The 26,498-nt window shown below is 32.0% G+C and overlaps 1 protein-coding gene and 1 pseudogene across 3 annotated transcripts in view; one reads left to right on the top strand and one right to left on the bottom strand.

Annotated features, from left to right (window-relative positions):
• Positions 1–20,291, top strand: part of Agl (amylo-alpha-1, 6-glucosidase, 4-alpha-glucanotransferase) — a 79,452-nt gene extending 59,161 nt beyond the window's left edge. For all 3 annotated transcript variants that reach the window (XM_047549519.1, XM_047549527.1, XM_047549509.1), the window contains exons 28-34: positions 6,589–6,724; positions 7,547–7,659; positions 8,364–8,575; positions 9,771–9,868; positions 11,519–11,606; positions 11,719–11,852; positions 18,235–20,291. In XM_047549519.1, coding sequence (XP_047405475.1) covers positions 6,589–6,724; positions 7,547–7,659; positions 8,364–8,575; positions 9,771–9,868; positions 11,519–11,606; positions 11,719–11,852; positions 18,235–18,352 — 899 coding nt within the window. In that variant the 3' untranslated portion in view covers positions 18,353–20,291. The remainder of the gene's footprint in view (positions 1–6,588; positions 6,725–7,546; positions 7,660–8,363; positions 8,576–9,770; positions 9,869–11,518; positions 11,607–11,718; positions 11,853–18,234) is intronic.
• On the bottom strand, positions 2,220–2,789 carry LOC124982610 (cell division control protein 42 homolog; annotated as a pseudogene).
• Positions 20,292–26,498: the final 6,207 nt, after the last annotated feature.

Here is a 26,498-nt window from a genome sequence, read left to right as displayed (position 1 = left end):
AGATGAAGTGTGCGTGGCAAAGATTTTCTCCCACTCTGTAGGCTCTCTCTTTACATTGTTGATTGTTTCCTTTGCTGAGAAAAATCTTTTTAGTTTGAATGTATTCCATTTATTGATTCCTACTTTAATTTCTTGTGCTTTCGGAGTCATGTTAAGAAAGTCTGGTCCTAAGCAATATGATGAAGATTTGGACCTACTTTTTCTTCTGTTAGGTGCAGGGTCTCTGTTCTAAATCCTAGTTCCTTGATCCATTTTGAGTTGAGTTTTGTGTAGGTTCAGAGATAGGGGTTTAATTTCATTTTGCTGCATATGGATTTCCAGTTTTCCCAGCACCATTTGTTGAAGAGGCTATCTTTTCTCCATTGTATGTTTTTGGCACCTTTTCTACTATGAGATAACCATATTTATGTGGGTTTGTCTCTGGGTCCTGTATTCTGTACCATTGGTCTACCTGTCTATTTTGGTGCCAATACCATGCCATTTTTGTTACTATTGCTCTGTTATATAGGTTAAGGTCTGATATTTTGATACCTCCTGGAACATCATTGGGATTTTAATTGGAATTGCACTGAATTTGTATAGCGGCTTTTGGCATTATGGCCATTTTGACAATATTAATTCTGCCTATCCAAGAACATGGGAGATTTCCATCATCTAATGTTTTCTTCAATTTCTTTCATTAGTGTTCTGTAGTTTTCATTGTAGAGTTCTTTCACCTCTTTTGTTAGCTTGATTCCCAAGTTTTTTTTTTTTTTTTTTTTGAGGCTACTATGGATGTGGTAGTTTTCCTAATTTTCTTTCAGAGGATTCATCACTTATGAATAGAAGTGCATTTGATTTATGAGTGTTGATTTTACATCCTGCTTCTTTGCTGAATTCATTTATGAGTTGTAGAAGATTTTTGGTGGAATTTGGAATGGAACCACCATTTGACCCAGCTATCCCACTCCTTGGCCTATACTCAAAGGTCTTACAATCAACATACTACAGTGACTCAGCCACATCAGTGTTTATAGTGCCTCAATTTACAATAGCTAGATTGTGGAACGAACCTAGATGCCCTTCAATAGATGAATGGATAAATAAACTGTGGTATGTATATACCCAAAGGAATATTATTCGGCCATAAAGAAGGATAAATTATGGCATTTGCAGGTAAATGAATGGAGTTGGAGAATATCATGCTAAGTGAAATAAACCAATCTCAAGAAACCAAAGGCTGAAGGATTTTTCTGATAAGTGGATGATAATACTTAACAGGGTAGAGTCGGGGGAGGCAAGAATGGAAAAAGGTTGGATTGTGTAGAGGAAAATGAGAGGTTGGGATGGGATGGGAGAAGGAAAGATAATAGAATGAGACAAACATCATTACCCTATTACATGTATGAATGGTGTAACTCTATTTCATGTACAACCAGAGAAATGAAAGTTGTACCCCATTTGTGTACAAGGAATCAAAATTTAAAAAATTTAAAAAGAGGAGTATATTATTTAATAAGTCATTTTCCATACTCCTTCCTAAGAGCACCCTTTTCTAAACTAGATCAAGGAAGTGTAATGTGGCATTGCCTAAAACTGTCCACCAGTTAATGAATTTTAAAAAAAGACTGAAAATCAAACTCCACAGACATTCATTCCCCTTGCCCCAACAAAATAAGAAGAAAAAAAAATCAAGATGTCCCAGATTACTCTCCTGGTTGGAACCAGGGAATGACTTCAACAAATTGGTCTGTTACAAAGTCATCACAAGCATGTTTTGCTTTTTTGGTGGAGTGGGTATTGAACTCAGGGGCACTTGACCACTGAGCCACATCCCCAGCTCTATTTTGTATTTTATTTAGAGACAGAGTCTCACTGAGTTGCTTAGCACCTTGCTTTTGCTCAAGCTGGCTTTGAACTTGCAGTCCTCCTGCCTCAGCCTCCCAAGTTGCTGGGACTACAGGTGTGTGTGTGCCACGTGCCTGGCTTGTTTGTTTTTGTTTTTTTTTGGAAACAACAAAACAAAAACTAGTACTGATCACTTTTCTGACAATATACAATTACTCAAAATTAACTAGTTCTGGGGCAGGTATATGGGCCTTGTCTCACATAAGTGCATGTGTGTAGGTGCAAGGCATTTGTCATTAATGCAGAAACAAATTTTAATTTTTAATCTTTAGTTTGATTTAAATTTTACTTTTAGTATGATGCTGACACCAGAAAGGGCTCTGGAAAGATGGTCACAGTGGCACACACCTGTGGCTCTTCTTCAGTTCTGAAGACTCCATGGCAGCCTATATTGTTTCATCAAACACTTTCTTTAGGCCTTTCTGTTTGAGTGCAGAACATTCCACATACTAGACAGTCTGCAGATCAATGGCCAGCTTTTCAGCAGTCTCTGGAAAGACAGGCTTCTGTTTGTTTTTGGCAAGTTTCTCAAAATTAGAAGGTCATCTCTGAGATGAATTTGATTTCACAAGCAACAAAGGAGTGTTTGGACAGTGGTGAAATATCTCAGGCACCCACTTTTCTTTTACATTTTCAGTTGTGGAGAGACCACTAAAAAAACAGACTAGAAATACATCAGTTTGTGGATAACTCAGCAGTTGTAATTTGTCATGATTCTCTTGCCCTGCAGTATCAAAAAGTCACAGAGTATATATCTCCCCACCAATTATATCTGTAACTGCATAATTGCGAAAAACAGTTGGTACATATTCAGACGGAAATTTGTTCAGTGTGTAGGATATCAGGAGGCATGTTTTACCAACAGCACCATTGCCCACAACTACACACTTAATCATCTGCATTGCAGAAATAGTTTTGTATTCACTTTAAATACTTCAAATTTTGTTTTGACCTCTGCCTTCAGTGGGCCATTGGCAGCACTGTACCTGGTCTCCTCGACTTCCAGACAGGGGCATGTATCTGACTGTTTCTGTGATTTTTGACTATTTTAGATATTTCATATAAATGAAATCATATAGTATTTGTCCTTTTATGACCTATTTCACTTAGGAAGTCAAGGTTAGTTTATCCTTAGTATAGCAGATGACAGAATTTCTTTTTCAAGGCTGCATATTTCATTGTGCATTTGTGTGCATTCATGTGTGTGCATATGTGTGTGTGTGTGTGTATGTGTGTGTGTGTACTCCCCATTTTCTTTATCCAGTCTTCTTTTAGTAGGCCTTTGGATTATGTACTACTTGGTTTTTATGAATAATGCTGTAATGAACATGGGTATACACATATCTCTTCAAAATCTTGCTTTTATTTATTTGGACATGTACCCCAAAGTGGAGTTGGTAGATCACACAGTAATTCTATTTCTAATTTTCGAGGAGCCTAATGTTTTTTTACAATGACTATACTATTTACATTCCCACCAACAGTGCACAAATACTCTAATTTCTCTGCATCCTCTGCAACACTTTTTTTTTTTTAATAATGGCCATCCTAGTGGATGATTTGCATCTCCCCGAGGAATAGTGATGTTGAGCATTGTTTCGTGTGCTTCTTATTCATATGTATATCTTCTTTGGAGAAAGATATAGTCGAGTCCTTTGCCCCGTTTTAATGTGGGTTGTTTGGGGGTTTGGTGTTAGGTTTTAGGGTTCTTTGTATATTCTGCATATCATACTCTTACCATATACAGTCTAAAAATTTTTAAATAAAATTTATTTAACAGTATAGTTTCTCCCCTATGTAAGTTGTCTTTCAACTTGAAATTGTCCTTTGATACACAAAAGTTTCTAATCTTGTTGAAACCCAACTTATCTGTTTTATTTTTTGTTACCTGTGTTTTTGGTGTGCATGAGGTCCTGTGTTCACACACACACACACACACACACACACACACACACACACACACAAACTTATAGTGTGCTAAATCTATTTTTTCTTTACTACTTAGCATTGTTTCTGAAATATGGTCATTCTGTTGTTTATAGTCAGTCTTCTAACCTGCCTCATAGAATTCCACATAATGTGCATCTATACATTTTGTATATTCATGGATAGATACCTAGATTGCCTCAAAATCTTGGCTACCACAGACAAGATTTTGATGTGCCTAGAGGTATCTTTATAGAGATATGTGATAATTTCCCTGGCAGAGATTGCATATCTGAGTTATATATACAATATTCTTATGTCCTTTTACTAAATAGTAACAAATTATTTCCATAATTACTAGGAGGAATTCCAATCTATATTCCCACAAACCATCAAAGTGACTTTTGATGAGCCCATAGGCCTGCCAACACTTGTCAACACATTATCCACTAATATGTGTATAAAGCAGTATGTAATCCTAATTTCAGTTATGTTACTGATAAATTTGAATACTTATGATATTTATTTGTCCTTTTAGGGAAGTTTTATTTTCTATAAATCATTGATTTGCCTTTATTCTTCTTTCTGTTGACATCCATTTCCCATGTTGATTTGTGAAGTTCTTTGTATCTTCTAGATATTTGTCCATTGTCAGTTTTAGATATTACCCATGCTTTTTCCCAGCTTGACACCCATCCTGACTTTATCTATAGTGTTCATCACTGTTGGGACTAATGACACGTTAACTAACTCAGGCTGACTCCTTACTCCCTGGCGAGTGAGCTAGATCAAGGCCTCAAAGGCGATTTCAGTAGTTAATGATGATAAATCAGACTACCGTCAGGGATTGGTTAACAACAGTTGCGCAAACGTGATCAGCTCATGCTTGCCATATAGTCCTATGCGTGAACCCCCCATGCCTTGCTAACCTTTAAGCTGATTGGTTCCCACCTAGCCTCCACCCTACATAAAAGGTGTGTGATTTCCTTAATAAACGAGATTCCTGCTGAGATTCCTGCTGTGCCTCCTCCTGGCTCTGGTGTGTTTCCTTTGCCTGCTCTCCCTGTATTCTCCTCAGGCAGGCCCTGAGGAGGTGCATTGGACCTTGTTGCCCGACAGGGAGCAACACATCACTGTATTTTGTTTCAGAAATCCTACCCCACTACATGTCACAAAGAAAAGCTTTCACTTTATCTTTTATGATCTTTATGGGTAGCAAGCACTGTAAGTCTGTTAATAGCAACAACAAAATAGTGGGTACGAGTTTGCTTTGATGGCAATACCCAGTACCACTCACTGGATGTCTTAAATGACAAAAATGTATTGCCTCACAATGCAGACGCTAGAAGTTCAAAATCAAGGTGTTCTTAGCAAAGTTGGCTTCTCCTAAGGGCTGTGAGGGAAAAATGTATTTCGGATCTCTTTATTTAGAGATGGAATCTTCATGTTCACATGGCATTCTTCCTGTATTTCACATCATTTTCCCTCTTGGTATATGTCCACATTTCATCTTATAAAAATACCACAACTTAGTGAGGCCCTAAGCAACTTGGTGAGACCCTGTCTTAGAAAAATCATATAAAAAGGGCGGGTTAACAATCCCTGGTACCAAAAAACAGAAAGAGAAAATTTACAAGTGTATTTACTGAGATATAAAATATTTATATATTTTCATGAATTTAGTCCACCCCTGGGTATCTAGCCTATGAAATAATCTAAAACACAAAGAAACACAAAGAAAGTCGTGTTACATAATGATGTTGATCATACCATCATTTACAATTATATAAAAGAAAGAAAATGCCCTTACAATTAGCAGAAAATATTTAATGACCAGAATGAAAAAAATTACAAAATTATATCTATGAAAATATGGTACACGAATGTCAAAACTAATAAATAAAAAATAGCTTAATATAAACAATTTATGAAAATATTACTATGTGAAAACATTACATGGAAATATATGTCTTTTGATTTTAAAATATGATTATGGACTTTTCTTGCTCTTTTTATTAATATAATATTAATATTAATGTAGTACCATCATTTTAAGCATAAAGTAATATACCTTTTATGTTTTCTAGTCCAGATAATTCACTAAACTAATTGGCAAATATTGTATGTTCAAAATTACATTTTATACATTAATTTAAAATCATTAATATTTGTAGCAGTAGCTCCACATACTAACCCTACTAACCCAAGCTATCTGCTAACCATCACTGATACTTTTTGTTCTTCAATGTCAATAGAAATAGATTTTATATTTAAATAACATTTTTTTATATCTTCAAATTAATTTTTCTTAAATACAGAACATTTCAGCTTACAGATAGTAGTATAAATTGTACCTTGAACCTAGTACTGAAATCAAACAGGTATTCACATTTGGTTATATTTTCTTCAGATCTTTCTATTTTATTTTGAAAAGAAATAACCATATCAGGTATATCCAAAGCTTCATCTATCTTTTCCTTTCCTTCCTCTCTAGAATTAATGACTATCCTATAATCAGGGTTGAATAGTTCCATGTATATTTTTATGCTTTAAACTTTCATGTTTGTTTGAGTATGTGCAAATAACATGTGATATATGTTGTGTAGTATATACTCAGGGTACTGTAACATATATACTATGTAAAATATTTGAGATATTCTTAAATTATCAAATGTTAGACATATTAATCTTCATTTGCTGTATATATATTATGTACCTATTCTAGAACATTTGTTTTATAAATGTTTTGTGTTATAAATGTTTTGTGTTTTTTAGGCTTTAATATAACTGCAGGGGTTGATGAAAAAACAGGATTTATTTATGGAGGAAATCGCTTAAATTGTGGCACATGGATGGATAAAATGGGAGAAAGTGACAGAGCTAGAAACAGAGGAATCCCAGCCACTCCAAGGTAGTGTTTATTTTATAGTGCTTGTGTAATTATTCCCTGTAACTTGCCATTCTTGTTTTTAAAAACACATATGTATAGAATCTTTTACTCTATTATGGGTATATTCTTAATATTAAATCAATAAAAATCTATCTTCCATTCTTTTACTTCTTTTAGATGCATGCTCTCCTTCCCTTCATTATGCAGATACATTCTTTTTGATATATGTTATGTTACAAAGCTATCTGTTCTTTTTTGGAAATTCTCATGGTTTCAGTCTCTACAAGTACTTCAACATCAAGTTTTATGATGCAGTATCCCAGTGGTTAACATTTCATTATGTGTATCTTTAGTAAACATGAAAAAAAATCAGTTGTTGTGTCTTTTATGAAGTCTTTTTACTTCATAAAAAGGGAACCTTTTTTCTCCCTAATTTTTTAAACTTTTATCCAAGAATTTGTCATTTAAGAATTTTTCATTTTGATTTCAGAAGCTATCAGCACATAGCTTCTTGCACTGTATTAAGCTGAGAAGCTGTTTTCCTCAAAATTTATCTTTACTCATAATTATCCATTAAGCAATTGTCAAATAGTTGCTACTACACTGAGGGGTGTAGCTCCCTGGTAGAGCACTTGCCTAACTTGTTTGAGGCCTTGGTTTCAATCCCCAGCAAAAATATATATGATGTAATACATATTCCTTATAAAGTCAGGAATTCTTAGTAGATAGTTATTTTTATAATGCAATGGTTATGCTATTCATCACAATTACTTATTGAATACCTTCTTAAAATAGTGCCTAAATGAATCCTACTTAGAGAATAAAATTTATTTTTAATTTTAGAGATGGGTCTGCTGTGGAAATTGTGGGCTTGTGTAAATCTGCTGTTCGTTGGTTGCTGGAATTATCCAAAAAAAATATTTTTCCTTATCATGAAGTTAGAATAAAAAGACATGGTAAGTTCTTCCTTTTATTTACAAAGACACTTCTAATACTGTCTATATTCTTAACTATGTACTCATAATTTGATGCAGTTAGCTAATATTACAAAACCCTAAATTTTAAGAAGAAAGAAAAATCATTAATTTATTGTATGAAAATTGTAGAAAATCCAGTTACTAACCATATTTTTGATAGCACCTTGAAACTGAACTAAGAAAAACAACAGTTATTGCCTTACTGTGCTTTTCATTTATCTCAGTGTGACCGTGAACAAGTTCTATTTTCACAAACAATTTTGAAATCTTTATATCTTTTTTGAGAAAATTTTGTCCAGTTGAAATGTTATTTGAGCCACATACATAATTTCAAATTTTCTAATACTCACATTTGACAAAAGTAAAAAGAAACAGATGAACTTAATTACAGTGTTTTATATAAGACAATGTACATCAAATATTGTTCATTTTGTAGTTAATATAAAATTATTCCTGAGCTATTTTATAATCTTTTGGGAAGTACTAAGTTTTTGAAATCCAGTGAAAGTTTTTACATTTATATCACATCTCAATTCATATTATCTACATTTTCCAAAAAGTGGCCAATTTATTTTCTTTGTAGTAGATAACAGTGAGTATACTAAATATGACATTTTGGCTCTTATTAGAGGTTTCCGTTTCTTTAAATGTCTGAAACAGACATGTCTTTCTTCATTTTTCAGGGAAGGTTGTAACGGTCTCATATGAAGAATGGAACAGAAAAATACAAGACAACTTTGAAAAACTGTTTCATGTTTCAGAAGATCCTTCTGATTCTAATGAGAAGCATCCAAATCTAGTTCACAAACGTGGCATATATAAAGATAGTTACGGAGCTTCAAGTCCTTGGTGTGACTATCAGCTCAGGCCTAATTTTACCATAGCAATGGTCGTGGTAAGTGCATTGTTTGTTACGTCAGAAATGTATTTGGATTTACTTAATTTGTTATTACTGTTTTCATTGAACTGCTAAAAAGGATATTGCTCATTAGCTAGTTTTAAATAGTTTTTTCTAATTAAAAAGGTATGCTTACCACCTTTCACATTTAGCACTTAATATCAAAAAATAGAAAACAATGGAAGATAACCAACAAAATGCTTCCCAATGTATTTTTCACATCCTGACTACACTTAGAAAATGATATTTGTGCAAGACACTGTGCTAAATGTACTTTACTGTTTAATCCAAATCCATCTGTTTCAATGAGCCCCCAGAACCCACCCATTAGTCCTGAAAACTAAAGATGTCTGCATTTCCAGTCATCTGTGGCACAACCAGTGCCTCAGCAAGCTATTAGGAAGCTCTGAACTAGTGAAATACCATGAATAGCTTAAATTCATATGCTGTTTTCTTTGTTGTATTGCTCTTATTAGTTCCATATAGCCAAGGATTCTAGAGTCTGTCCTTTTTAAATTCTGCTTAGTCTAAACTATGAGGGCAGTAAAATAGAGGTTTGTGTTTATCCAGGCCCAAGGAGCTGTTTCCACTTTGTCAAAAAGATGACTAAACATGGTATTATAAATTACAGTAGAATGAAAAACACAAAGGTACATGGGACAGCTTTGGTTCAGTGTGCATTTGATTTCATTTAATCATGAACATTAACTCTAGGTCAACCATCAAAATTAATGCAGATTCTTCTCTCCTTCCCCATATCACAAGTAACTTTACACTCTCCTGTATTTTATTATGATCCCAAAAGCAGAAAGTGGGTTTAGATATGCCTTAAAGGAAACTATTGTAAATATTCTAAAGAATCAATTAGATGAGTTTAAGTGAGCTCTGTATTCATTATAACTGTGGTGACTTCCTCTTGCAACTAGTACATTTTTGAAGCATAGTCATGTACTTTCCTGACTTGTACTTGAAGTGTACTCATACACTTCCCTAACTTCTAAGGCCAAGAACAGTGCTTCCAAGTCAGTCTCATGGGAGTTAGATCTGGTTGGGCATCTGCTCTCAAATTTTGCCCACACTTCATTTTTAAATAATATTCATTCTTTTCCAAGTTGATGATTTGTATATGTGGGTAGGAACTAATTCTTCTGTGATCTGAAAAAGTTGTATATTTGTTTTTGACATTCATTAGGCCCCTGAGCTCTTTACTACAGAAAAAGCATGGAAAGCATTGGAGATTGCAGAAAAAAAATTACTTGGTCCCCTTGGCATGAAAACTTTAGATCCAGAGTAAGTTGGAATATAAGTATTAAGAATGTTGTTGATATTATATTTAACCCAAATATATTAATATCAGCCATTATTTTTTCTTACTGATAACATCTTCAAAATTTCAGACTGTTTTTGAAAGCATCATCTGTACCTTTATTAAGCATCAGTACTCAAATGCCTCTGTCTTATTCTAATTTCAGTAATCAGTTAGTTTTAGTTTATAAAACTAATATGTCATGAATGTTTTCTGATGTGCATATTTTCTGATCATAAAAGTAGTAAAGGATTATTATAAACATTAGAAATTACAGATAGATATAAAGAAAAACAAAATTACTTTAAACCCCTTTATCTAGAAATAAGCATCATTAGCATCTGATCTATCTGTGCATTTTTGTACAAGTTTGGAGCATATGTGCATATACCTAGGAGAATTTATATAAAACATTACATAGGGTCAATCCCCAACACCACACAAAAAATTCATTCTCTTGCTGCATTTCTTCACCCCGAAATTCTATTCCCTCAAAGACATTCTTTATTTTTTATGTTGTTTCTACTAATAGTTGCTTCCACATTTCTATAAAAAATATGTATATGCAGCTATTTTTCATTATTTTAAGCATTAGGTATTACTCACTTCTAGTAATGAGGATTTAATTCTGTTCTCAACATCAGTCCTATCCATCCTTTCTTTGTAATTATACTACTTTTTCCTTATATCCCAAATTATTTCATTTTTATTTTATAGTTGTGTGTTCATGCCATAGTGTATTTCTTGTCTTTTCCAACTTTGGTTTTTTTCTTGAGTTTCTAATGACCTTTCTCTTTTTCCTCTACAATTTTTCTTTAAAGCTTCATATCTGTTATCACTTTGCTTTCTGTATCAATTGCTGACATAACCTCACATTTGTAGAATTTTCATTCTTTACTATGTACTCATTTCCATCACAAGATGCAAAATTTTGTATGTTCTTATCTACATTCTGAGATTTTCATATTTTCAGAGTAGTTAAGAACCACTGATCAAAACTAAAACACAAAGTTTCCTCATGTGGCCACATCTGTCTTACTTAAAAGAAACTTTCTTTTTAAATTAAATCAAGTATAAGTATCTCTTGTATTATCTGTTGCAATAATTTTGTAATATTGTTTGCTATATGTTATGAATTCTACATAGTATCAATATTTATATTGATTTGACATTTGTACTCTGATAATATGCGAAATTATAATTTTTAAATAAATTCATGGAGAAGTTTAAAAAACAACCTTTCCAATCTATAAGCAATAAAACCTTATCTTTAATGTTTAGTAATTTAAATTATTATATGGCATTTCAATTATTATTTACATATAGAGAACTTTTGAAATACTTGACTTTAAACCAATGTTTAGTGTCAAGGTAACTCCTGGAATGCAAGATACCTGAATATTTGATATTTTTTAAATTAGTCAGTCTTTATTAATCATTCCTAAACACATTGTTAAAGGCCTCTGAACTCATTATATTCTAGTTTAAGGTTAAATTATGTTTTAATGCTGAGCTTATTCTATAAAGTGGAAGTCAAAATGATTATTTCTCTTATCTTTGCTATTAAAATGTTTCTAATGCTTTCTATATATCTGAGCTTCTATTATTTAACTTAAGTTCCAATCATTTTGCAGTGATATGGTTTACTGTGGAATATATGACAATGCCTTAGACAATGACAACTACAATCTTGCTAGAGGTTTCAATTATCACCAAGGACCTGTAAGAATTTTATTTCTCTTCTCTGAGTTTTCAGTTTGAATTATTTTTCAAATAATTTTAGATATTCACAGTTCTTTTTCTTTTCTTTACTTTCAAATCATCTTTTTTTTAGGAGTGGCTATGGCCTGTTGGGTATTTTCTTCGTGCAAAGTTATATTTTTCCAGATTGATGGGTCCAGAGACTAGTGCAAAGACTATCTTTTTGGTTAAAAATGTTCTTTCCCGACATTATGTTCATCTTGAGAGGTAAGTTGTCAAGGGCATATAATTTCTATAACAGGTATATAGTCAGTTCTTTCAATATTAGGTAAGTTAGGTTTCCTTTGGGCTCATTTCTGTGTGCTCCAGTTATCCCAATGAAACTTGAAACCTTTACTCTTTAACACAACAGAGACCATCCTGGGATTTTTACCTTCCCTTATTAGTTTAGATTGTAAGTTATTAAAAGCTGAGGATTTGATATTGTATGATTTGTACCATTGGAATAGTCTTTGATTTTCAAAATTTAGCTGGTATTTTTAGAATGTGGTTAGCAAAAAATAAATACAAAAACATTCAGACCAGTTCTTTTGAACTAATTAATTACACACACACACACACACACACACACACACACAAAATTTTCAGTAATGTCCTCATTATAGTTAAAATATTAGAATTGACCTTTTGACTGTTACTCTAAAAACCATTTCTCACCTCCTCTGTCCTAATTATTAACAGATTAACAATGTCAGAGTTCCATGTTTTTCATGGAACAAATTCCATCAAGTTTATCTTAATTTCTCAAATTATAGATTATGCCATCATCTTATTGCTCAGACTAATTCTGCATAACTGGCATAAATTTTATCTGCTCTCTTACAAGAAAATAAGGGATTTCAATCTATTACTGCAGAGATTGCATCAAGATTGATTTTCATTAACTTAAATATAGTCACAGAGAGCCCAACTCTGTCATTGCCCTGTACTCTTTTTTTTTTCTTTTTTGCATTTATTTTCTCTTTGTTCCCTTTTGTTTATTAAAAGACTATTTGGCATGCATCAGGTCATTCTACTTTTACCTGTGATCTCATTCATCACTTCAGACCTGTTATACAACCTTTTCCAGTAATTAAGTATCTTCTCTTGGTATTCCACTTTATCTTTCCCACTTAACCTACAAAGATATCTGTCAACGCATTCTAAAACAAAATCCCTTCATACAGTTATTAACTCAAACCTGGTCCTGTCTCACTTATTAGCACATGTCTCCTTCAGGAGTAACCTCTTCCTTCTTTCTCCATTTTTGACCACCTACTTGTAGATGTTCAGAGACGGGTTTGCTGAGGTTGAGGACGAACAATGTCTACCCTACCTAGCCTTACCCAGTGCACTTACTCAGGCATCGGAGATCGAGCTCTAAAGGCATGAATCCAATTTTATTTAGGGTTGCACAGGACATATATAGGCACATTATCCAATCAGGTTAACATGCTTGTTAAAGTATAACAGAGTCAGCCTATAGGTGAACTATACATCAAGGGTCCAGGTAGTGTAAACAAACCAAGCATGCCTAAGCAATTCTGCCCAGCAACAGGTCTGAGACAAAGGACTGGGGGAATGGCAAGGTCCAGCACACAGCATGAAGCAGGGTAGCGCGGGCTAGCTCATATCACAGCTTTCTGGATGCATGTCAGAACAAGTCCTCCCCTCAGCTCAAACTCAGCCTCAGCAGCTGCAAAGACCTTCATTCCATGGCGAGTCTTTACCATTACCTCAGTTTCTCTGTCCAGACTGTTTGACTTACTTAGACCATGGTGTCAGTGACTGCTCTCAGATGAGCTTGAGGAATGTTCCCTACACCTACTTAGTCATTACCACCTTCATTTGGCTTTGGCTCTTACCACCCTGGATAAACCACTCAACAAGATTTCTCCTGTCCAGACCCCATGACTTCCCTTCAGTTCTCTTCTTTGATTTGGCTATTGTTTTTGACAGTGTTGCTTTCCTGTTTTCATGAGAAACCTTATGGTACCAATAGCACTAGTTTTCACTTGTTTACTTGGTACTACTAACTGTAATAACAAGAAGGAATATCTGTTGAGCCCTTAACCACGTTCCAGGAATTATTCTGAATGTATGTATGTAAAATAACTCATTTAATCCAAACAAATATATAAAATTGCTGCTGTTACTATCACCACCACCACCACATTACGGTTGTTATCCACTCCTCCATTTACTCACTCTGTGACCATGGGAAGTTACTTAACTTCTGTAAACCTTGGTTTTCTCATCTGTGTAATGAGTGAGGTGGGATTGTTTAGAGGACTGAGATATTAGTATATGTTACAAAGACAAGATAATAAATCAGATATGAGCTATCATTAATTTTCTCCATTTTATAAACAAAGTTAAGAAGGTGAAGTAACTTGTACAAAGTCAAACAACAAGTAATCTGGTTCAGCATTTACTAAGATCCAGGCAGTCAGGTCCTCCAGGCTGTGCTCTTAACTACACTATTAACTCTTTTTACTCTTCTCTGGGTTTTATTTCTGGCACCTAAATATGCTTGTTCTCTATAAATCTGATGATTTTTGTATGTTTGTTCATCTTTAGTGTTTTTGTTTTGCAGTACTAAGGACTGAAGCCAGGGCCACGCATACATCTAGCAAACACTGTACCATTGAACTACATTCCCAACCCTTTTTAAAAATTTTATTTTGAGGCAAAGTCTTGTAACTTGCCCAGGCAGATCTTGAACTTGTGATTCTCCTGCCTTAGCCTCCTGAGTAGCTGTGGTTACAGATGTGTGTAACGACACCTGGTTGCCTCTCTTCTTTTCTAATACAGGTGTTTAGTGCTATACATTTCCCATTAATTATTATATGACCATATCCCACAAATGCTAATATGTCATATATTTATTTTCATTCAGTTAAAGTACTTTCTTTTTAAAAATTTTTTATTTGTTCTTCTTAGTTATACATAATAGTAGAATATATTTTGACATATTATACATACATGGAGAGTATAACTTGCCATTCTCATAGTTGTACGTGATATGGAGTTACACTGGTTGTGTGTTCATATATGAACATAGGACAGTAATGTCTGGTTCATTTTACTGTATTTCCTATCCCCAATCTCCTTTCCTTTTCTCCCTTTGTCTAATCCAATGACCTTCTACTCCTCTACCCCTTATTGTGTGTTAGTATATCAGAGAGAACATTTGGCCTTTGGTTTTTTGGGGATTGGCTTATTTCACTTAGCATGATAGTCCCCAGTTCAATCCATTTACTGGCAAATGCCATAATTTAATTTTATGGCTGAGTAATATTCCATTATGTATATATACAACATTTTCTTTATTCATTCTTCTGTTGAAGGGCACGTAAGTTGGTTCCATAGCTTAGCTATTGTGAGTTGAGCTACTGTAAACATTGAGGTGACTGTGTCTCTGTAGTATGCTGATTTTAAGTCCTTTGGGTTTAGACTGAGGAGTAGGATAACTGGGTCAAATGGTGGTTCCATTTCGAGTTTAGTTGAAGTCCTTTCTATTTTCTCCTTTGATTTCATCTTTCACCCATGGGTTATTTAGAAATGCATTGGTTTTAAAATGTTCAGGAATTTTCCAGGGTTATTTCTGTTATTGTTCTCAAAACTAATTCCACTGTAGTCAAGGAATATATTCTGTATCACTCAAATCCTTATAAACTTATGAGTAGTTATTTTATAGTTCAGAATGTTCTGTCAAGGTAACTCATCTGTTTTCCAATTGCAAAAAATATATACCCTGCTATCCTTAGGTGGAATGTTCTAGAAATGTCAGTTGGTTCAAGTTGGTTGATGGTGATGTTCTAATTCCTGCTGGGTTTTCTGTCTACTTCTATGAATTACTGACAAAGGAATATTGCAATTTCCTGCTATACTTGTTTCTCTATACTGTTGTATAAGTTTTTGCTCCATGTGTTATTATTAAGTGCATAAACATTTAGAATTGTTATGTTCTCTTATGAAATCACCTTTCTTATCACTGATACTTCTCTGTTCCAAGATCTACTTTGTTTAATATTAATATAGCACTCCATATTTGTTTTATTTGTTACTAACATATATTTTTCCATCCTTATATTTTCAAACCATCTGTGCCTGATGTGACTCTGACATCCCTTGTTGGGGTGCCCTGAGATATAAATGCCCTTCCCATATTGTCTAACACTCCATACGAGGCAACCTCTACATGTGAGTGCTTTCCTTGTGCCTCTTGAGCTCCTATTACTCATTCTGGCCCACCCTCACACCTGTTGTGACCTCCTTCCTTATACCTCTTGAGCTATGACTTCTTGCTCTGAAGTACTTATTATCTATTTTAGTCAACTTTTTCAACCTGCAACCAAAAAGACCTGACAAGAACAACATATTTTGGGGGCTCACTATTTCAGAGGTCTTAGTGCATAGATAGCTGGCTCCATTCCTTGGAGCTCAGCTCCATTCCTCAGGGCTCGAGGTGAGGGGGAACATCATGGTGGAAGGGTATGGTAGAAGAAAACAGTTCAAGACATCACACCAGGAAGCAGAAAAATAGTCTACTCTTCAGGGACAAAATATATACCCCAAAGACGTACCCCCAGTGGCACATCTCCTCCAACCACACCCTACCTGCCTACAGCTACCACTCAGTTAATCCCTACCAGGGGATTAATTCACTGATTGGGTTAAGGCTCTCATAACCCAACCATAACCTCTAAATCTTGCATTTTCTCACTCATGAGCTTTTGGGAAACACCTAATCTAAACCATAACACTATCCTTTCCTTCTTTTCTCCTCTCCCTTATTGTGGATACCTTCCTTGTTCTGCTTGCCTAATGAATTTAGGGATAAATTTTTCAGGAAAAGAGAGTTCTGTGTACCAGCATGGGTATGTTCCATGTACTAGTGTCCACATTTAATCATGAGCAGCATAGTTTTATAACCTTATAGTTTTACTAGTTTTATAACCTTGTTTTGTTCCATAATATCAGTAGGACTTTGCTATGGCTGGACCTGCCATAACAAAGTACCACAAACTGAGTGACTTCCCAGAAGCTCTTCAACAACAGGATATTGTCTCAAGTTCTGCAGGTCAATAATCTGAAATCAAGAAGACATGGACAGAGCCATGCTTTCTCTGAAGGCATTAGGGCTGTGACAGCAAACCTTCAATATTCACTGGACATTCCCTTTGTGTGCATGTCTGTGTCCAAATTTCTCCTGTTATAAGGATGCCAGTCAAGTTGGATTAGGGCCCACCTTACCCCAGTGTGACCTCATCTTAACTAATCATATCTGCAGCGACCCCATTTCCAAAAAGGTTCAAATCTTAAGATACCGAGAGTTAGCACTTCAACATGTGAATGTTGGGGATATTGTTCAACCTCTTACAGGTACCCATGTATCCAGCTTCAGAGATTTGGCATTTTGCTCTAAAGTAACTTTAATACTTAGAGCTATATTTTACATTTCTATTTGATAAGATTTTTTAAGAAATATAATACCAGGCTTGTGTTATAGCTCAGTGGAAAAGCACTTGCATAGCATGTGTGAGGCACTGGGTTTGATCCTCAGAACCAAATAATATAAAAATAAAATAAAGGTATATGTCCATCTATATATATATATATATTTATTAAAACACTAAATATAATACCTAGCAGGTGTTATTATTATCAAAAATATCCCATATTCATCTAATGAAATTATTTTTTCATTTTTATTATGAAATACTGCATATGTACGAGAAGAATATGTATAACACAGCTATGAGATACAGAGCGAAATAAGGGAATTAATATATTCTCAACTTAGAAACATAACAGATTTTTGTAGTTTCATTTTTTTGAAATTTGCTTCATATTCAAGGGCATATTTTGAAATTAAGAATAAATTAGATATAATTATAGAGCTGTGTTTTGCTAGTGAGACCTAGAACAAACAAGTTATTTAACCTTTATAAATACCTCTTAATTCTCCATAAGAGTAATTGTAGCTCCTGTATCATAGGGTTACTATGAGCATTAAATGAGGTAATGTATATAAATTACTAAATATTAGAATGTAAATGCATAATATGTAAAATTTATTATTATTTAGTAAAATGAAAAGTTGTAATTTTCTCCCCAATTACAATTCTTAGTGTTTATTATTTTATTTAGTTTTAGAGTTGTATCAAGATCACACATGGAGGTGTAGCTCAAAAGTAGACTGCTTGCCTACCATGTATGAGGCCTTGGGTCAATTCCCAGTATCACACACAAAAAAATCATACATACTATCTACATAATTGCAACTTGAGTCTTATAACTTGTTCTAAAATAATGAAATTATGCCTAAAAGAATATTTCTACATTGCCTGGAATGGTGAGGGTCTTTTCCTATATTTCTAGCACATAAAAGGATTCCTTTATATTTGAAAGTCATAAATTCCAAGGATGAAATAGGAAAGAGTAATTTTAATCTAAATTCTTTATATGGACTACTTTGGGGTATTCTGCTTTATTTTGTTACAAATGATTGTTTCTATACTAGAAGGCAAAAAACATGAGGTGCTTCCTGTCTTGTTAAAATGTGTTAGATTATATCTCATAAATTTTCCTTTCTTTTTTTCAGATCCCCTTGGAAAGGACTTCCAGAACTGACCAATGAGAATGGCCAGTATTGTCCTTTCAGCTGTGAGACACAAGCCTGGTCAATTGCTACTCTTCTTGAAACACTTTATGATTTATAGTTTGTTCGAATATATTTAATATATATGCAACTTCATTATGCAATGCACGATCATAATGCAAATGCCTATGTACACAAATGCAAGTGGTTTTAAAAATCTTTCATATAATATTGATGCCTAATTAGGTAAGTTTATGAAAACATTGATTTTTCTTTTTCTTTTCTTTATGTATGAAGATAGATTTCAATTTGAATAAGAGAAAAATTATGATTACCAACAGAATTTTCTTTTGAGTTCATTAAGTATTCTTCAAGCATAGAAATCCAGAGTTAGAAAAAGAAAACTTACATAATCTTAAATTTGTACAAAAGTGAAATTTGGAAAAATGGAAAAGTATCTTCAAATTGTGGTGTATATTCAAGAACAATACATCTGAATGGACTGAGGTTCATTAATATTCTCACCATTTTCTATAGCCTTCTTAATACCTTATTCAATACATATTTCAGAAGTACTTCATACGTAGAATGATCAGTTTCCACCTACAATATATATTCATAAATGAAGCACAGGTGTTCAAGATGTGATTTTTTTCACTCATATATGAATATGTTTTCAAATGTTATAAATGCTAATAGTTTGTTAAAGACAACTGACTTGTGCTAATGATGCATAGAATGGTGGAAAAGCAGAACATTAAGAAATTTATTTCATAAAAACAGTTTTGTAAAATTAGGCTTGAGTTCCACTTCCCTGTTTTATGTAAGATGGCTTACATTTTCAAAATGGAAATTATTGGTCATATTTGTGAGAACTTTCAAGAAGAAAACAATGTTATATTAATTTTTTAAAACTTGATAGCTCTCTTTAGTTTCTATGCAAAAATCTATTGACAGATCATAATGGATACTGATTCCTATTAACGAAAATCTACATTGACAAGTTCAGTATTGAGAACAATCTTTTTTTGTGTGTGTCATGCTGGGGATCGAACCCAGGCCTCATGCATGCTAGAAAAGCATTCTATCACTGAGCCACACCCCTAGGCCAAGAACAATCTTAATATAAAAAAACTACAGATACAAATTTAGTAGTTATCTTGAACCCAATAAAATAATTTGAAATGTTTTATATTAAGATACCTTATATCCGAAAATGACATAAAAGGAAAAAAGTTTTTAACTTTTATATGAGTTGACATTTTTGAGTAGTACTTATTTCCTAGGTGGAATTTTTTATTGTTTTTGTCTCAAGAGAGTAAATTAAAATTATATCATTATAGCTTCATTTGGAAGAAAGTAGTCGTAAAAATCCTTTCATTACTATTTAATATTATTCAGGGATATGTATATGTTTATATATAAAATAATGATACAGTAGAATTTTTCTCAACAACCTTAACTAAGACTGAGAAATGAAAATAAAGACAAACATGCAAGCTACAATTTCTGAGTACCAAAAATCTATAAATCTATCAAATGTCAAGTGTCCATGCTTAAAGGCTCATGCAGTTTACTGTAAGATTACCTACCCACCCTTCTTCAAAGCTGATCTTCTTTAGAAATAGTTTTCACTAGTTTAGTTTTCTGGTTACCTAACCTAGAGCAGATTAAGTCCTACAAATTCAAGGAAGTTTGTGATAGGAATCTGACTATTTATAAACAAGAATTTCCAGATTTTCCTTTCTTCTTCAATTCCTCCCTTAATATATAACTTCCTCTAAACTTTAGGGGAAAAAGGAATGACCTTAGCCAGACCTCGAAGCCCATACCTGTAATCCTAACAACTCGAAAGTCTGAGGCAGGAGGATCACAAGTTCAAGGCCAGCCTGGACAACTTAGTGAGATCCTGTCTTAAAATGAAAACTGAAAAGGACTAGAGATGTAGCTTAGTGATAGAGCACCACTGGGTTCAATCCCCAGTACTGGAAAAAAAAAAAAATGACCTTCCTTGAGGGAACCATTAGTTCATCCAGGGTTTATGTAGCTATGTTGCTCTACCCTAACATTACAGGAGAAAAGAAAGGTTAACAGAAAACCAGCAAGAACCAAAGCAAGAACTAACAACTGACAGTTAGTGTAACTAAATAAATACCAAGTTGATGATTTTAAAAAAAATAGCCATGCTAGTTTATCTACTGTAGGGGAAATACCCATCTTGGTAAGTCTTTCAGTTATTGCATTCTTAATGAGGAGTATTAATGAAAGAACATTGTCATATTCTGCATGGTCTATTTTAAAGTTTAAAAAGGTGGACTGGGGATGTAGCTCACTAGTGGAGCACTTGCCTAGAATGTGCAAGACTCTGGGTTTGGTCCCCAGCAGCACACACACACACACACACACACAGACACACGCACAAAAAAAAAAAAAAAAAAAAAAAAAAGAAGGCATGTTATGCATTATTCCATCCTTGGTAGTTAAAGTAACTGTTTTAGACTTTAGAAGGATAAATGCCATTTGACTGAAGAACATTTAGGTAGAATGCTTCATTCCCGAATAATGCTGGAAAAAGTGTTATTTTATTATATTACATTTTGACAATGATCTGTGCCTTGGTTTTTCATTAATCCAAATCAGCCTTACTCTTCAAATGAGAAGTAAACTTGCCAGTTTTACCAGTGTGCTGTGATATTTTAGGAACTATTCAAAAGTAATTAAGGAAACATGAGACCTGTCATATGTATGAATATTGTAACATATGAATTGTAATCCATTCTGATATTAGTCTTAACTGCTCTATCTAGTGGGCAAATGTCATTTATATCTCTGCATGCCAAGAAAATAAAATGTTTTCTAAAGGACTGTGTTTTGCTTTCATTATGTCATTTACCAATTAAGTACTTGTTTATTTGGGTGCTTACCTTTTTAATAAGATATGTGAGGACAGAGAAAGTAGGAAGAATATTAAGATTTTGGTAATTTATTTAACTAGTCATATCAAAATTCAGAGCAAAAGAAACTCTTGATGTATATGTAGATCTATTAACAACTATATATTCCCCTGGTATTTCTTGAATTTTTTATTTGCCTTTCAACTTAGTAAATGCACATACTACAAGCCAAATAGAAATACATATATATGTGCCTGCTGAAGTAACCAAAAAAGATTTTGTCACTTTTAATTATTTCCTGAATAGTATACTTGTGTGTATATGTATGTTTATATATATATAATATATATATATCCACATCTAATAACCTAAATGGATCTATTTAGTTTTTGCCTTAATTAGTATTCCTTCATATTTTTTACTGCAGATATGTGCCTTTATCTTCAGATAAAAGGTCTTAACCTAAAAATCTAAACTCGTAACTATCAAATGGTTTTAGGTTAACTTATCAAACTTGCTAAGTTTACTTGTTACTCTTAATGTGTCAATATAATGAACTCAAGAAATTTGCTTAGTTGTTTTTTGTTTTGTTTTTTTCTATTTGTATGGGCCTTGAATTATGAAACAGTACTGAAACCTTGTCATTTTGGCTGCAACTTTTTTCCTAATATATTTTGTTTTGTTATTTTGGCTAGAAGGAGTTTTTGTGTGTTTATTAAACTCACAAAAGCTTTTAAGTTCTCTTTAATTAAATCTTTCAATTTTTACTTGTCTGATCTCTTTTGACCCTTCAAATTTCATTCAGACACTCAATTTAACAAACTTTTCCTTCTATTTTCTTTTGGGCTTATTAGTTTTTTAACAGTTGTATCTGATATGAGGTAAAAATTATTTAGGTTTTTTCCAAATTGTTACACTCCAAACTTGAGTTGAACATGTTTTATGGTGTTGCCTTTTTCTAGTCATTGAATTTTTCTTTAATAGTAGGACCTACATCTAGGGTGCGTCATTGAAGTTCTCTGCCTACACATTCACGTAACTGCTGTAGTTTTATCTTAATATTTATTAGAGTTTTTTCTTACCACCTTACTCTCACCAATTCCCTACTCTTCATTTTTCAGAATTTTCTTACATATTCCCAGCTATTTGTTCTTAAGTATTTTTCAAATTCAAAAACTATTAGCCTTTTCTCTAAAATTGCACTGTTAAGTACATTTGCTAAGAACTAACATAATTACAATATTTAATTTTATGTAAGAACATAGAATATCTGTTTTTTCATTGGTTTGGTTTGGGGCTTTTGGTTTGGTTGCATTTGCTTGTTGTAGTTCTTCCTAATTTTTATGTTTTGGTTGTTCTGATCTATTTTGGTTTGACTGATAGCCTATTAGAATAAGAAATTCAAATATGAGACTGAGAAGGTACATGTGAAAATATGTATGAAAACATAAATATATATAGGTATGTATATATATTATATATGTTTGAACTAGGGACAGGTTTAATGATAGTCATATGAATACACTTTAATTAAATTTGGTGATGAATGTATAAATTACCTAGGAATATATAATAATACATATGCAAATATGCAATTGATATTTGAATGTATGACGAAATACATATAATCATATTACAATGTATGTTTTTATGTAAAATTAAGTTTAGGTATAAGATATATATAGGAATATATAATAATATATATTATAATATATATAGGTATGTATATATATATTATATATGTTTTGAACTAGGGACAGGTTTAATGATAGTCATATGAATACACTTTAATTAAATTTGGTGATGAATGTATAAATTACCTAGGAATATATAATAATACATATGCAAATATGCAATTGATATTTGAATGTATGACAAAATACATATAATCATATTACAATATATGTTTTTATGTAAAATTAAGTTTAGGTATAAGATATATATAGGAATATATAATAATATATATGCAGATATACCATTGATAATTGAACATAGACCTCAAAATACACATTATTGTTTATATGATTATATGTGCTGATATGTATAATTAGGTTTAGGTATGGGGTAAGGTTTAGTACTAAATTTTGGGTTGGGTTAGAATAGAAAGTTAGAGAATGAATATGTATATCAGGAAATATGAATATTTATAAGAATGTATGCTTGAAAATATGTATCAAATCTGTTATAAGCATATGTCTTGAAATAGGGAAGGATTTTATGTGAGTCTTATGAATATACTTTTTTAAAAATTTGTAGATGCATGGATAAATTATATATGAATATATAACATGTAAATATAATATTGATAATTGAATAAATGCATATAAATGTTCATATTACTGTATATGCTTTAGTATAAAATTAAGTTTAGATATAGAGGTAAGGTTACAGTTAGTATTAAACTATGGAATGGGTTAGTGTTAAAGTTAGGGACTGAATAGTATATCAGCAATGTGAATATTCATAAGAATATGCATGAAATGATGTATGAAAACAAATGCATTTTATAGAAATAGGGAAGGCTTTATTATGAGTCATGAATGTACTTTTTAAATTTGGGAATGCATAAATAAATTATCTATATAAAGACATAATGATATGTATACAAATTTATAATTGAAAATAAAAATAAAAATACACATGAATATTTATATGATTATATATGCTTATATGTAAAATTAGGTTTAGGTATATGCATAAATTTAGGTGTAGTTTGAAATTTTGGATTGGGTTATAGTCAGGGTAAGCAAAAGAATAGGGAAAAATGAATATTCATAAGTGTACATGTGAAAATATAGATGAAAATGTATATGAATACATATGTTTTGAAATAGGGAGTTTAATGTGACACTTATAAATACACATTTTAAAATTTGAGGATGCATGGGAAAATTATGAATATATGATATATATGCAAATATACCATTAATTGAATATATGTCAAATATTCATATTACTGTATATACTTTTATGTGAAATTAGGTTTAAATATATGGGTAGAGAGTATTAAATCTGTTGCAAGTCGTATGAATACCTTTTTTTAAAATTTGGTGATGAAAGAAATTATATATATGAATATATAATATGTATATGCAAATATTCCATTCATAATAGTATATATAAGTGAAAATACACATAAATATCTTATTCTATATACTTTTATGTAGAATTAGGTTTAGATGAAGGTAAGGATAGGGTTAGTATTAAATTTTAAATGGGGTTTGGGAGTGAATATGTATATGAGAAAATTCAAATATTCATGAGAAAGTATGCATATAAATATGTATGAAAATGTGTATAAATATGTTTTTAAAAAGGGAAAGGTTAAGTGTGATTTTTATAAATAACCTTTTAAATTTGCAGATGAAAGTAAAAATTATATATATGAACATGTAATACTATATTTAAACTAATACCATTGATAATTGTATGTGTAAGTGGAAATACACATGAATAACAAATTAAAATATGTAGTTTAGGTAAAATCAGGTTTAGGTATAAGGTTAAGGGTAGGGATAGTATCCAATTGTGGGTTGGTTTAAGGTTAGGGATAGGGAAATATATATATATCGGGAAACTTGAATATTCATAAGAATATACATGTAAAAATATCCATGAAACTATATGTAATATATGGGTTCTGAAAGAGAATGGCCTGATGTGATTCATATAAATACTCTTTATTGTGTGGGTACAAGAATAAATTAAATATATGAATATATAATATCTATGTAAGTATAACATTGATAATTTTATGTATAAGTGGAAATACATGTAAATATCAAATTACTAGATATAGGGGTAAGAATAGGGTTAATATTAAATTATGGGTTAGGTTAGGGTTAGGTAAAATTAGGTTTAGCTATGGGGTAAGTATAGGGTTAGTATTAAATTGTGGTTTGGTTTTAGGTCTGGATTAGGGAGTGAATATATATACCAAGACACTTGAATATTCAGAAAAATGTGCATGTGAAAACATGCATGAAAATGTATATAAATTTATAATTTCTGAAAAAGAACTTTAATGTGATACATATAAATACCCATTTTAATGTACAGATACATGGACAAATTATATACGTGAATATACAATAATATCTATGCAAGTATACAGTTATTAATAGAATGTATATGTGGAAATACATCAATACATCAATATCAAATTACTATATATGATTTTAGGTAAAATTAAGTTTAGGTATAGGGGTAGGAATAGGTAAGTATTAAATTTTAGTATGGCAAGTTTTAGGGTTAGAGAACAAATATGTATATTGGGAAACATGAATATTCATAAGAATGTAAACATGAAAATATGTATGAAAAGGTATATAAATACATAAGTTCTGAAATAGGAAACCATTTCATGTAATTTTTATAAATACCCATTTGTATTTGCAGACGCATGGATATATCTATGAATATATAATAAATATATATGCATATATATCATTGATAATGGTATATATAGTGAAAATACACATAAATATCAATATATGTGCTTTCCTTTAAACTGTTATAGGGGTAAGAATAGGAATAGTATAAAATTTGAGATCAGATTGGGTTAGGTTTAGGGAATAAAAATGTATAAGGGAAACTTGAATATCCTGAAGAATATATACATAAAAATATGTATGAAAATGTACATAAATACATAGGTTCTGAAAAAGGGGATGGTTAAATAGATTTGTATAAATAATCTTATTTTAATTTGAGGATGCATAGGTAAGATATATATGAATTTGAGATTATATATATGCAAATATACCATTGATAATCATATATTTAAGTGGAAATACACAAGAATACCAAATTATTATATGTGCTTTCCTGTAAAATTCATTTAGATATAGGGGTTAGGGTAGGTTTAGTATTAAATTTTGGGCAGAGTTAGGATTAGGGTGAGGGAATGAATATACATGTAAGTAAAAATATTCATAAGAATGTGAAAATATGAATGAAAGTTTATTCATAAGTTTTGAAAAAGGGAACAATTTAATGTAATTTGTATATATACTGTTTTTAATTAGCAGAAGTAAGGATAAATTTTATGTATGAATATATATTAATATATAGGCAAATATACCATTGATACTGTATATATAAATGTAAATACACAAATTACATAATATGCGCTTTACTGTAAAATAAGGTTTAGGTTTGGGGTAAGTGTAAAATTAGTATTAAATTTTGGGTCATGTTAAGGTTAAAGAATAAATATGTATACCCAGAAACTTGAATATTCGTAAGAATGTACAAGTGAAAATATGTATGAAAATGTATATAAATACAGAATCTGAAAAATTGAATGCTTTATTACAATTTCTGTGAATACCTTTTTAATTTTGCAGATGTATGGATAAATAATATATATAG

The sequence above is a fragment of the Sciurus carolinensis genome, chromosome 1, assembly GCF_902686445.1.
Source record: "Sciurus carolinensis chromosome 1, mSciCar1.2, whole genome shotgun sequence".
Classification (NCBI taxonomy): domain Eukaryota; kingdom Metazoa; phylum Chordata; class Mammalia; order Rodentia; family Sciuridae; genus Sciurus; species Sciurus carolinensis.
Note: the sequence above shows the minus strand (reverse complement) of the source record. Positions and strands in the feature narration are given on the sequence as shown.